The following is a 12,112-nucleotide window of genomic DNA, read 5'->3' on the forward strand; positions in this document are numbered from 1 at the left end:
ATCTAATTTAAGTCAATCCTCCATTCTGTTTTAGAGAAGTGCACTTCATGGCAGATGGGTGTCAGAGACACTGAACCCCCTCAGAAGCCAGGCAGGGAAGCAGCCCTGTGGCAGAAGTTGGTGGGGAGGGTTCCCAGTAAAGGACATGACCCTGGCTTTTCTGTCCCAGGACACCTCCAGCAGCACAAACTCTCAGCAGCCCCAGGGAGCCCCTTACCCGCATATCGGATGCTCTTCCCAAACATAGCTGTCCACAGGTACGGGACAGTGCTGATCTCCGTGCCGTGGGCCAGCATGTTCAGCGCGGCGATGCGGCCTGCAAGAGAGCACAGGTCACAACATCACACAGTAAAGTGAACCAGCAGCCACAGAGTACAGGAAAACCAAGAACTGCTTCTGAGAAAACCCACACAGCAACAAAGACAAAGCAGGAAATACATGAGGATGGACTCAGACTCCTTCCCATGGTGCAGCTCCTACTCATCACCTCCACTGCCATGAGCCATGCATACCCATGGGACTCCTTCCCCCCAGCTTGTGCAATAGTGACAGGGTTGACAGTGTGCTGAGCTCCTACCCCAGATGGGGATGGGATAGACAAACCCTTGAAGGGCATGGAGACTGCTGGAGTACAGTCCCTGCTGCAGAAGCATATCTGAACAAGGGAGAGGTGTCCAAAGACTGAATTCGGAGCTGTGGTTCCAAAACCTCTCACCCAGGGCACAAGAAACCTCCCTGTGGGACTGTGGCCATGAGGGTAGCCCATCACACCAGGGGTTCCAGGCTGACAAGAGGCAAGAAGGGTCGGAGCTCTGCTGAATACTCCTGGGCCAGCCTGGCAGTGTGGGAAGTCCAGCTGGGAACCTGAGCCCAGGCTGGCATTAGGATGTGAGCTCCTAAAATGTCCTGGGACAGGGAGTAGAGCTGGCTCCCACAGCAGTGCCAGGGAGCAAAAGGAATATGGGAAAGCCTGTCCCTGGGCTCCTCTGTGCTGGTGATGAGGCATTGTTAGGCAAAGCTTGGCAAGAATGCTGACAGATGAAGGTACAACAGGCAGTATAAGATACACATGCTTCAGAATGTTCAAAACAACCACAACAGTCTCTCTGTTGGCAGTTGTCTCATTCTTGCCCTGGAGGATTTGGAAATTTCCTAAGAATCTGGAAAAGGCACTTTTCTGCAAAGTACCTACCATGCATGTGGGCCATCTGCCAGTGGGGAACATTCACCTTCTTGTTATTCCTCAAGGCCAATGGAAATGTGACAGCATCTCCAGCAGCAAAGACCCCTGGGATGTTGGTCTGCATCATCTGCAGGGGGAAACAGAGGTGGGCATCAGTGGGGTTTGAGCCCTACATGAACAGAAACTCCAGAGCTGGAGTGGTCCAGAGCTGCCACAGTCCCTCAGAACACAGAAAACCTGGGCTGTGGGACCCCCAGAGGAGATTTCATTCAGCTTTCTTCACCTTCAAATGAGAACACACACATGCAGGGACCTACAGTATCCCCCAGCTAGTGGGTTATCCATTAAAAAGACACACTGACTAGTGTCCTGGAGCCCTTCTCAGAAGTCTGGGGTTTGATGGTGTTTGCAGATAGAGCCCAGCTTATTGCAGGGATGAGCGCTGCATGGCACTGAGCCACAGCCTCCTGACTCCTTTGCCCAAGGCACCAGCACCCACCAGCTCCAACACTACTCCCATTGCAGTCACTGGTGGTGGGGAGAAAGGATGAGATCTTTTAGGATCCTTGAAAAAATGGATCTATCTCAATTTTTTCCCCTCTAAATATCCACACCGCTCCAGGACAGCTCAGAGCCAGACCCAAGCCAGAGCATCCAGGTCTGGGGTTTGCACACCCCCCACTTGCAGAGATGGAGGTCCCAGGCACTCCTAGTGATGCTCCCAGAATCTCAGCATCTCACAGAATATCCTGAGATTAAAGACAACCACAAGGGTCATCAAGTTCAGTTCCTGGCCCTGCACAGGCCAGCCCAAAGAATTCAAAAAATTCCAATTCTGCCAATCTTGGCAAATAAAAGGCCACAAAAATCTCCTGTGATAGCAGTTTGGAGCCCCAAGGAAGCTCATCCAGAAGAGCTGACCCAGCTCCTCCTCCTCTCCCTCCCACAGGGGCTGCCCCTGGGCTCACCTTGTTGACCACAATGAAGCCCTTGGAGTCGATGTTGATGCCACTCTGCTTGAGGAAGGCTGTTGCTGGGACTGCACCTGGGGGGAAGCCAAAGGCCACTGCTGCAGTGTCTGGTGCTCCACAGCCCTGGGGGCTGATCCTGAAGCCTTTCCCTTGCCAGGGCAGTGGGGCTGCCCCCAGGGACAGGCAGCAGCTACTCTGGGAGTGTGGAGCACGATCTGATACCCTACAGAGCCCCACTGCATCAGCCTCTGGTCCCTCAGGATCCCTGCTCTGCCCAAGCCACCACAGTGTAACTTGTCCACTTGCCTTTTCAAGTGCTTGGAGATAATTTTCAATTTAATTCTCTTTTATAGATACTTTGAAAAAAAATATATTTAAAATGGAACCTCGCAGTCTCCAGGCAGGGCTCCTTAGCCTCACCCCAGTCTGTATATTTCTTTCACCTTCCTTTTAGTTTTTTAATTTTTTTTTTTCACTTCCAGCCTTTTAACAGATTAGAGTAGTCAATAAAAACAACAAAACCAGGATTAAATTAGTTCTGTGGTTCTTCCAGTCCACAGCATTTTAAAGAGGGAAGGAAAGGGAATTTTTCCCCCCCAAGTGTAAATGGGAAAAATATCATATTCTATGGAGTATTTTATTTTATAGTATGGGATACATTTTTTGATTGCTGTAAGCAGTAATTAACAAGAAAAAAAAAAACACATTAAAATTCAGTTTGGGGAAGTTTTAATAAAAAATATCTTGAGAGGATGAAACTGCTTCAAATGTGTTTTTTTTTCCTGGGAAAAAAATGGATTACTTCTGAAATATATTTTTTTTTGGATTTTGTTGTGGGGGCTCTAGAAATGCCTTTTTTAGATATGCAAACTCACGTGTGGCAGTGCAGCAGGACTCGCAGACCACTGCCAGTACCCCTGGCTACCCAGCCCAGGGACCTCCTGATGCCATCTCCCCTCCAACTCCTTCTCTGCCCTCCCTTCCTGGCTCTGCACCCACACAACCCTTACCAACACCCACGACACAGACGTCAGCACGCAGCACCTTCCCACTCTTCAGCACAACCTCCTTCAGCTGCAGGAGACACAAGGGGCAGGGGGCACATCAGAGTTATTTTAGGGACAAAACCCCTCTGTAGCAGCAGGAGGCCAAGCTGGCAGCTCACCTCGTTTGTGAAATGCAAATTGACTATAATTCCTTAGAAAAGCAGCAGGAGGTGAGTGGGAGCAAGGAAGACACCCCACACACCACACTGGCATACATTTGCTCCTGGGGGCCAAATCCAAGAGTATGAATTTCAGGGGATAGGGAAGAGGGGAGAGCAAAACCCCACTAGGAAAGGAATGGCAGCTCTGGGGGATGCCACAGCAGTACCCCCAGGGAGCCCCTGCCCACCACTTACCTTCCCCTCCTGCTCCCGCAGCTCTGACACCTCTGTCTGCATGTAGAACTTCACCCTGTTGTTCTCAAACATCTGGAGGGAGGGGACAAGGGACAGAGCAGGGGACATCAGGATCCTGAACCATCCTGGTCCTGATATCCCACTGCCCCCAGCACTGCCTTGCCCACCCTGCAGACTTGCCTTGACCTGCACTGCTAAAGGGATAACATCCCCAAGATGGCTCTAGATGAAGGTGCTTCATAGCACGTGGACCATGGCAGGGAAAACAGCCCATTCTCACTGACTACTGCCATCACAGCTTTGTCAATAAATGTGAAGTAAATTAATTAGAGCAATAAATTAAACATGCAAAATCTGCTGTTACCAACCCCCCCAGATGGGAAGGCAAGGTCACCTTCATGACAGCACGGCCAACCCTCTCCCCAAAGAACTTCTTGAAGGGAACATGCTCCAGCTCCACCAGGGACACCGAGTGCGCCCTCTCCGCGAGGTAGGCGGCCACCTCCATCCCTGGGGAAGAGAACCAAGTCCAAGCAGCCACATTAACCCACACTGCACACACCTGTGTCCCTGGCTGCAGACAAGGAACAGCTTTACCCACTCCAAGTGGGGAGGCTGGAGCTGCACTCCTGGGGAGCCACCAGACCTGATCACACCAGGGATCACACGGATTCAGGTGTTCTTAGATGTAGGTTTTAAAGACCAAAAGGGGGAATTGGCTATGAAATCCCAAAGTGCCCTGGTAAAAATATGGAACAAGGGACCTCAGCCAAGGAAAACATTCGTCCTACGGCTGGGACAACCTCAGCTCTTGGGAGCAGCTGTTTTCTCCCATCAGAATTTTGAATTTCAGTGCTGGGAATTGCATGGGAACCTCCACCAAAACATTTTCTATCTGTGGGGTTTTTTGGAAAATAATCTTTTTCATGACCTGCAGTTTGCAATTGGCTCCCCACACCATATGGTTTTCTGTAGATCATATTGATTCAGCCATTAAAAGCAAGTTTATCTTTTTTAAAAGAAAAACAAATAATGAACATTTCACAATAAATTCCCTGACTATATATTCCCTGTAAATAACCATTTACATTTAAGGTTTGCAGGACCCACTCTTATTTTGTTGGACTCACAAAAATTTTGTTGGAACCATATCAAGCAAAAAGAAGAACCATCAAAGAAACAAAGACTTTTCCTGTGCATTTTAAAAATTCACCATACTCCTAAAATGTAAAAGAGAATAAGCCCACAGGCTCCTACCCACCAAAAAGACTCTCCTGACTGAAGCCAACTCTAGACACACCAGCTTTGGACCCATGTGAGCACCAGTACTTGTCTTGACATGTGCTTTTCAGACTGGGACAGAAATATCTGTGTCCATGCCAGCCCAGCCTCTTTGAAAAATCAATTTCCTCAGCACGGAAATGTCGTTACACGCAACTGGGGCTGGAGGTTGGACTATCCCACGTCCAATTTCATGGGGATGTTACCTCTAACTGGGCAGTGACAACCAGGACAAGGGACTTTTCCCCTCTGCAGGCAGAGGCGCAGGGCTGGGACAGGGACACGGGCCAGGACTCACCCAGGAAGGATGCTCCCACGATCACCACATTCTTGCTCGTGGCCAGCTTCACCACACGATTGGCATCTTCAGGTGTCCGGATGTTGAAAACATTTTCCATCTCTTTGCCTTTGCAGCTGAGAGTTTTAGGCCTGGAAAACACTGAGGGTGATACAGCTGCTTTTCCCAACTCTGAACAGAGTTCAGTGCCCAGTCAGGATTGCAGACACTCTCTTTGGGGCTCCAAGAACATTCCCAACTTTCCTTTTTTTCACCTTTCTCTGGGCTGGAGACATAACATGGAAAAACCCAGATGCTGTTGGCCAATGGTGGAGCAGGGGATGCTGAGCAGCCACCCCAGATCCATCACGGACTGGTGTACCCACAGCTTCAGGGGAGTTCCTTCCTGGGGCAGTGCAGCCAGCACAGGACAGGCATTGCTTTACTCTACTTGCTATGCTCAATTACTGGCATGTCATAACATTTTTATGACATTTAATGGAACATAGAAAACTCACTCTGTCCTCCAGCAGTGCTTTGGAGTCATATATTGAAAGTTTGATAAGGCTCTGCAGATGCAGAGAGCAGAACTCTCCATTCCCATGGGCACACTTCTGATGCTGCAGCAGCTTAACTGTGCCCTCCCCAGGCACTTACTGGAGCCCATATATTTTTAAATATCTGGCCCCTGCATACCTGACTCACATCTGGAAACAGGACAGAAGATCCTAAATATTTTAAAAAACATTTACCCAGTATACCCGGAGCTTGTGCATGAGAATTTTGAAATTATTGCCAGAGGCTAAATCCTCTTTTGAACCTAATTGGGTGGCTGGTGCATATTGCATTTTGGCTGTGATGCTGTACAACCTAGTACCAGCTATTCACACCTTGTGGTACTGGCTATGACTGGTGGCACTTTGGTTTCCAGTTTAAGTCCCTGCTTTGCCTGTTCTACAGCATCCTTTCCCCAGATCATAAATTATGCAGGGGCTGCATTTCTCCTACTTCATTTTATGGCTTGATGTAAGGAACACAAGGAAGGAGAGCCATGATGCCTCATTTTCAGCTTAAACTGCCAATTTTCACAGACCTCCAACTGAAAACAAACTAATCCACTACTTCCAGGGCACAAGTGACAACAGCAATCCAGGGTGATGCTCAGCATCCCAGCACATCAATACCACCTTTCCCTATGGCTGGACCAGGTTCAGTCCTGAAAATTCCTATCCTGGGGCCAAGGCTCCCAAAGGGCCTGCTAGAATGGGGCAATAGCAACATCTAATTAAGGCTGCAACAGCAAAGTGTTAAGCCTTAATTACTGAGAAAGATCTCAATGGTTGGCAGAAAATGAAAGATGGAAATTCAGAGGGATGATGGTTGTCAGGGCTGAGTGTTATCAAGGAGTGAAAAGAAGAGCAATGTGACAGAAAATGCCCTCAAAAAAATTAAGATATTTACACTTTGGAGCTTTTGTTAAAGAAAATAAGTTCAAGGTTCTGTTACCACTGCTGGAAGTGTCCAAGGCCAGGTTAGATGGGACTTGGAGCAACTTGGTTGAGTGGAAAGTGTTCCCTGGCCGCAGCAGGGGTGGGTCTGGATGAATTTTAATATCCCTTCCAACAAAAACTATCCTGTGATTCTGTGATTCTATAATATATGATGTAGATATATATGAAATAGATATATGATGATATATAGATGTAGATACATACAGACATTTCCAATATCTCTTGTGTTCCTTGGCTTTTCCATACTCAAATTCAGTGCTCAAATTCACCTGCCACATTTCATCCCTTATCCCCATGCACAAGCTCCTCACATTCTCAGATAAAACAGTTTCTCTTGATCTTTAAGATGTTTGTCTGAAGCTTACATGTTTCCTGTCGCTATCAGCAGCTTGTTGTATTCCATCTTAAACCCATCCTTGAACACAGCTATCTTGCTCTTGATATCCACAGCCGCCACCTAAAATCATTCCTAAATAATGTTAAGGGAAGAAATCCCAGATTTTCACCAAGGTCCCAGCCCAATCAACTTGTCTGTCAGGTTTTAGTACTCCATGTTAGTTTTAGTTTGTTAGTTGCTTTTTGTTAGTCTGTTAGTTTTAGTCCCCCGCTGTCCAAAACCTCACCAACCCACAGCATATATATTCCTAGCTGCCTTTTCACAAATCCTTGAAGGTCTCCCAATATAAATAACATAATGGGGAGAAATATTTAATCCATCATTGTCTGCACTGTTTAAAGGCTGATTATCCTTATCAGATGGTGCCCGGTTCCCGAGATCCACATGAGGAATGGCAGGTAGCACATGATGGTCACCACAGATGGCCACACCATGGTCACACCCAGCGTGCCCTTCCTGCCACTGGAGCACTGCATTAGCTGTGTTTTGAACAACCACAGGCAACTTGCACTCTGAGGGGCTGGGGGAGACCAAACATTCACACACTGGCACACAGTGAGCCAAGAACAGAGACACATTCCCTAAATACAGCCTTTGCATACCAGCACTTTCCTTCAGGTACACACAGGACTCTCCTTACCTGCATTTCAGTCAAGACTTCGATGTCATAGGTGCAAAAGAACTCCTTGGGGCGCAGGGCAATCTGCTCAGGGTGGGAATCCATTGACTGCAAAAAGCCATTTTTCTGTCAGCTGCTGTGGGTTGAATGGGTGAGTGGAGAAACAGCTGCTACCAGCACAAGTCAGCACTTGTTGCACAGGTTAAGGGAATGGCTCTACAGGGCTGGAATAAAAGTCTGTTCAAGTAGGAGTCGTCACAAGAGGCTGGTCTGGGCTGCGGTGCCTTCTCTGCTGGTTCAGCGTGGGGCTGGTGCTGAGTGGCTGAGGCAGGACCACAGCAAGTGCTTTGGAGTGTCAGCAAAGCAGACATAACTGCAGCCCCTCCCAGCATGGACAGGTTCACAGGAGCCAGAGAAAAGCCTGATTTTACAACACAGGTGGCAAGGCCCTGGAATAGGTTGCCCAGGGAAGCTGTGAAAATGTTGGACAGAAGCAAAACCTGGTCTAGTAAAAGGATTCCCTGCCCACAGCAAGGGGGTGGCATAGGATGACTTTTAGAAGTCTCTTCCAACTCAAACCATTCTATGATAATTTGAAAAACAGCCAGTTACCAGGGCAAATGTAAGCTAGAAGAGCAGCAAGAATAAGCAGCATTAATACACAAGGATACACTTTAAAAAGTACCCAATTTATGCTGCACAAGTTCCATCGAATGCTGAAGCAAGGGGGTGGGGCCCATACCTGCACATCTTCAGCTGCAAGATAAAGGTTCTTGCTTTTCCCAGGCTTCCCTGGTCACTGGGGTGAGATGTACATCTTTACACACAGGGTTGAGCCCATGATCATCCATTCTCCTGACTCTGTGGACACAAGCTCATTCAGGCTGAGGACAAGCTGAGCATCAAGTGACCTGTTGAGTGTGCAGGCTGCTCCCTGCTGGTGTCCCTTCCTGCCTGCAGCGTAGCAGGAACAGGCACAGGTGCCATGCTCAAGCCCCGCTGTAGATCAGGACAGGCTCAGCACCAGCATCTACTCATGCCACACAGGGATGATGTTTGGGCTTGATCCAGGAGCAACAGGGGATGCAGGAATCAAGGGCTTTCCTATTCACCCATGGAGATGGATGTTGAAGATCCTTCTGCCTGGAGGTGGCCTGGTCTGGGGCTGGAATGAGCCTGCCAAGACACTCCCTTACTCTGACTTCAGACAATGCTCTGCTCAGGAGAGTCTGGTGTTAGAGGACTCGAGGCAGGGGCAGCATCATACAGGTTTTACTGCAAATTCTTTGATAATCCACATTTACAGAGAGAAACACCTGACCTCTCTGTGACACTGTGTAAGGAGGGCAAGGCAGAGCAGTACACAACCACTACAGCTTTTGCTGCTGCTTGGGGCACTCAGGACAGTAACAGATGTGGCAACACACAGGGAATAGGTCATGGGCCAAAGGGGGCAAAGGGAAACAGTCCAGCAGGACCTGGAGACAGACTGATAACAGGGCAGGGCAGGGCAAAGGAAGGGCAGTGCTGCAGTTTCAGGGAGCAAGAGCTCTGCTGCTTACAGAGTTAGCACTCCTTCTCCAATGGCTTGAACAGGTTTAGTCCCACTCACAACAGGATTAAGGAAAATTTCATTTTTTCCTACCCTCTTCCCAAAAATTGTGCCTTCTCTACCATGGGCTTTGTGCACCTTCCAAAAGCAACTACAACCAGAGGGGTCTAGTAGAGGATTTAACAAACCATGTACAACATCTCTTGCATGTGAAATGCTCTTACTATTTAACAGAGAGAAGAACAGCCATCTAAGACTCATACATGGGGATAAGTGTTTGGAAGAGCTGTCTGGCTGGGACAGGGGCTCTCAGATTCTCTGAGCAACCCCAGCACAACCCCTGTGATGCTTGGATGCAGGTACCAGGCAACTGCTCCTCACCCCAGGCAGGACTCACAGAAGCACAGAAATGGTCTGAATGCTCCCAAACAGCCATGTGCATGTTTGCCTGTCTGGAAACCCCATTTTTGGGTGCTGGAAGCAGAGTCAGATGCTGTGATTGTAGCAGTCCCCACCGGTAAGCATTCCTGACATGAGGATCAACACACAGTTCACCTTACGTTATCTCCAAGCTCCAAGGTCAAATGCTGCTGTCCAACTTGAGCTGCTGTCTGACATCAAAGAAGTCTCAGGAATCGGCAGCAAAAGAATCTGATTAAAGATCATCTTGTGTCTATAAACTGGAATGCAAAATGGGATGTGTGCCAGAAAAAGTGACCTTTGCACTTCCATCAAATTATCAAGTTGTGATGACAGTTGAGAATCATCCAAATTACGGCACAAAGCATCCCTGGGCAGCAAGAGACAGGCACTAATAAAAACCCTGGTAGACAACACCATTTCTTCACATGCTCCATCTCACTGCCTTAAAGATTTTGATCCAGAAACACTTTAAAAAGACCCATCCAGGTACAAGCTGGCTAAGACAGCTTACCATTAGATCTTGAAGAAAGTATCATATGAATCATGGAATGGTTTGGGTTGCAAGGGACTAAATCGTCTCATTTTGTCTCATTTCAGTTTGCAGGGACACCTTCCACTAGACCAGGTTGCTCTAAGCCCCATCCAACCTGGCCTTGGACACTTCCAGGGATCCTAGCTTCTCTAGACACCCTGTGTTAGGGCCTTACCACCCACACAAGGAAGAATGTCCTTGTTTTTCTCCTGGAGTACTCTTATATCAGTTTGAACAACTCCTTTTTTGTGTTTCATATTTCAGTCACAAAGAGGGAAGAAAATTCAAAGGAAACAAAGACAGGAAAACGAAGGAAATAGAACCTTGCTGCTGTAATGAATAATAGCAGGGAAAGGTCCTAGAGCAAATTTTAAAACTGGGGAGAAATGTGGCATACCCAGAGTGATACAAACCTTACTGAGCTTTGGTCTGTCATAGGGCAAGTGTCTGTCCATGGTGCACATCACAATTCGGTCAGAAAAACCCTCCTGGCGCAAGGTCTCTGCACAGACCAACCCAGCTGCCCCTAAGGGAGAAGGAGACCAGTGACAGCCATGTGTATGTGGCCTTGGGAGGTCTGTGCCCTTTACTGCTAAACCCACTGGGGCTAACTCAAAAACTGCCATCTTCACCAGCCCTGTCCTCACTTCACAGCATTTCCTAACTCAAACAGCTCACATGGGTTGGAGCAGATGCATGAGGCAGGAGAAGGGACACTCTTTGGACTGTGACATTAACCTTCCTGTCTGTCCCTAAACTGTCACAAACCCTCGAAGAGCACATCTGAGGAATGATGCTAATGCCTACACATCTCTCACAAACTCCAGGCCACAAGCAGCTGCTCAGACCCTTGGATTTCTCTGGTCAGGGAAGGGTCTGCACACCCTGTGCCTGGCTGGCACGTCCCTTTTTCCCTGACTGAACTGGTGAGACTGGAGAGCTCAGGTGAGAAGTCCAGAGTCTCTTCTCAGTCGAGGAAGCCTCACTCCATGGTAAGTGTTTTTAGGGACACAGATTCTGTAACACCACTGAGAGAAGATGGACCTGGACCATATCATGGTTTGGTCCATCAACAAGACCCTCCCACTGATGGAGCGAGGGGACAGTGGAAAAAGACACAGGTGGGTGGACATCCTTTGCATGCTGCCAGGAGCATCCTGAACCAGAGCTGATGCTGTGCTGATGTCAGAATGACCCTCACAAATGCAAGGGACTGCAATCAGTTGCTCTCAGCTCTGCTGGGCATGGCTGGATCTCGGTCCCTGACACAGGGCTCAATGAGCAGTCTTTCCCCAACACTTCTTCCCCAAAAATCCAGTTTTGAAATCTCCTTTGGTGTCCACCAGAATACATTCGGGTCTTTAACAGACCTGTGAATTTATCTGGTAAAGCCTGAGACGTTTCATCAGCAGTGGCTAATGCTGTCTTGTGGAGTGACCTCAATGAGGATTGTGATGAGTGTCCAGACCTGCCATACACCAGGACATTCCAGCTGACCTCAGGGAGCAGCCTGTTCCATCCTGGCATTCAGTCAACAAACAGCCAGGGCACAGGGAAGGGAAAAATGTCACCCAGTCAAGCTGGTTTTCCCCTTTGCTCAGGCTCTGAGACACACCTTAGCTGATCCCAATTTCCACAACTTGAATCTGGTGATTCAAGACCTTGAAACTCATGTAAAAATAACCCATGTGCCAAGAGCAGATCTTTCCTCCCAGTCCCAGGAACAGAAGCTCCTGTCCTCCTCCCACCCTCCATATCACCACAACATGGCCCAGCCTTGGCATCTAACCCATTCCAGAAACTTGGTAGATGGGCTTTATCCCATCAGGCTTTCTACAAAAATGGCAATACAGAAATTCTGGACTGGGACAAGAGGAAGGTGGGAAAGGAAAGGGGAAGGGAAAGTAGGAGGGGAGAGGGGAGAGGGGAGAGGAGAGGGGAGAGGAGGGAAGGGAAGGTGCGGG

General features: G+C 48.4%; 1 protein-coding gene across 6 annotated transcripts in view; it reads right to left on the reverse strand.

Moving 5' to 3' along the window:
- AIFM3 (apoptosis inducing factor mitochondria associated 3) overlaps window positions 1-12,112 on the reverse strand; it is a 50,692-nt gene that overhangs the window by 7,087 nt on the left and 31,493 nt on the right. For all 6 annotated transcript variants that reach the window (XM_015644129.1, XM_015644128.1, XM_015644126.1 and 3 more), the window contains 10 exons: window positions 10,562-10,674; window positions 7,663-7,749; window positions 6,991-7,082; window positions 5,136-5,266; window positions 3,951-4,066; window positions 3,557-3,628; window positions 3,165-3,228; window positions 2,152-2,228; window positions 1,193-1,310; window positions 218-316 (listed from right to left, as the gene is read on the reverse strand). In XM_015644129.1, coding sequence (XP_015499615.1) covers window positions 218-316; window positions 1,193-1,310; window positions 2,152-2,228; window positions 3,165-3,228; window positions 3,557-3,628; window positions 3,951-4,066; window positions 5,136-5,266; window positions 6,991-7,082; window positions 7,663-7,749; window positions 10,562-10,674 — 969 coding nt within the window. The remainder of the gene's footprint in view (window positions 1-217; window positions 317-1,192; window positions 1,311-2,151; window positions 2,229-3,164; window positions 3,229-3,556; window positions 3,629-3,950; window positions 4,067-5,135; window positions 5,267-6,990; window positions 7,083-7,662; window positions 7,750-10,561; window positions 10,675-12,112) is intronic.

Source organism: Parus major, chromosome 15, assembly GCF_001522545.3.
Source record: "Parus major isolate Abel chromosome 15, Parus_major1.1, whole genome shotgun sequence".
NCBI classification, from domain to species: Eukaryota; Metazoa; Chordata; class Aves; order Passeriformes; family Paridae; genus Parus; species Parus major.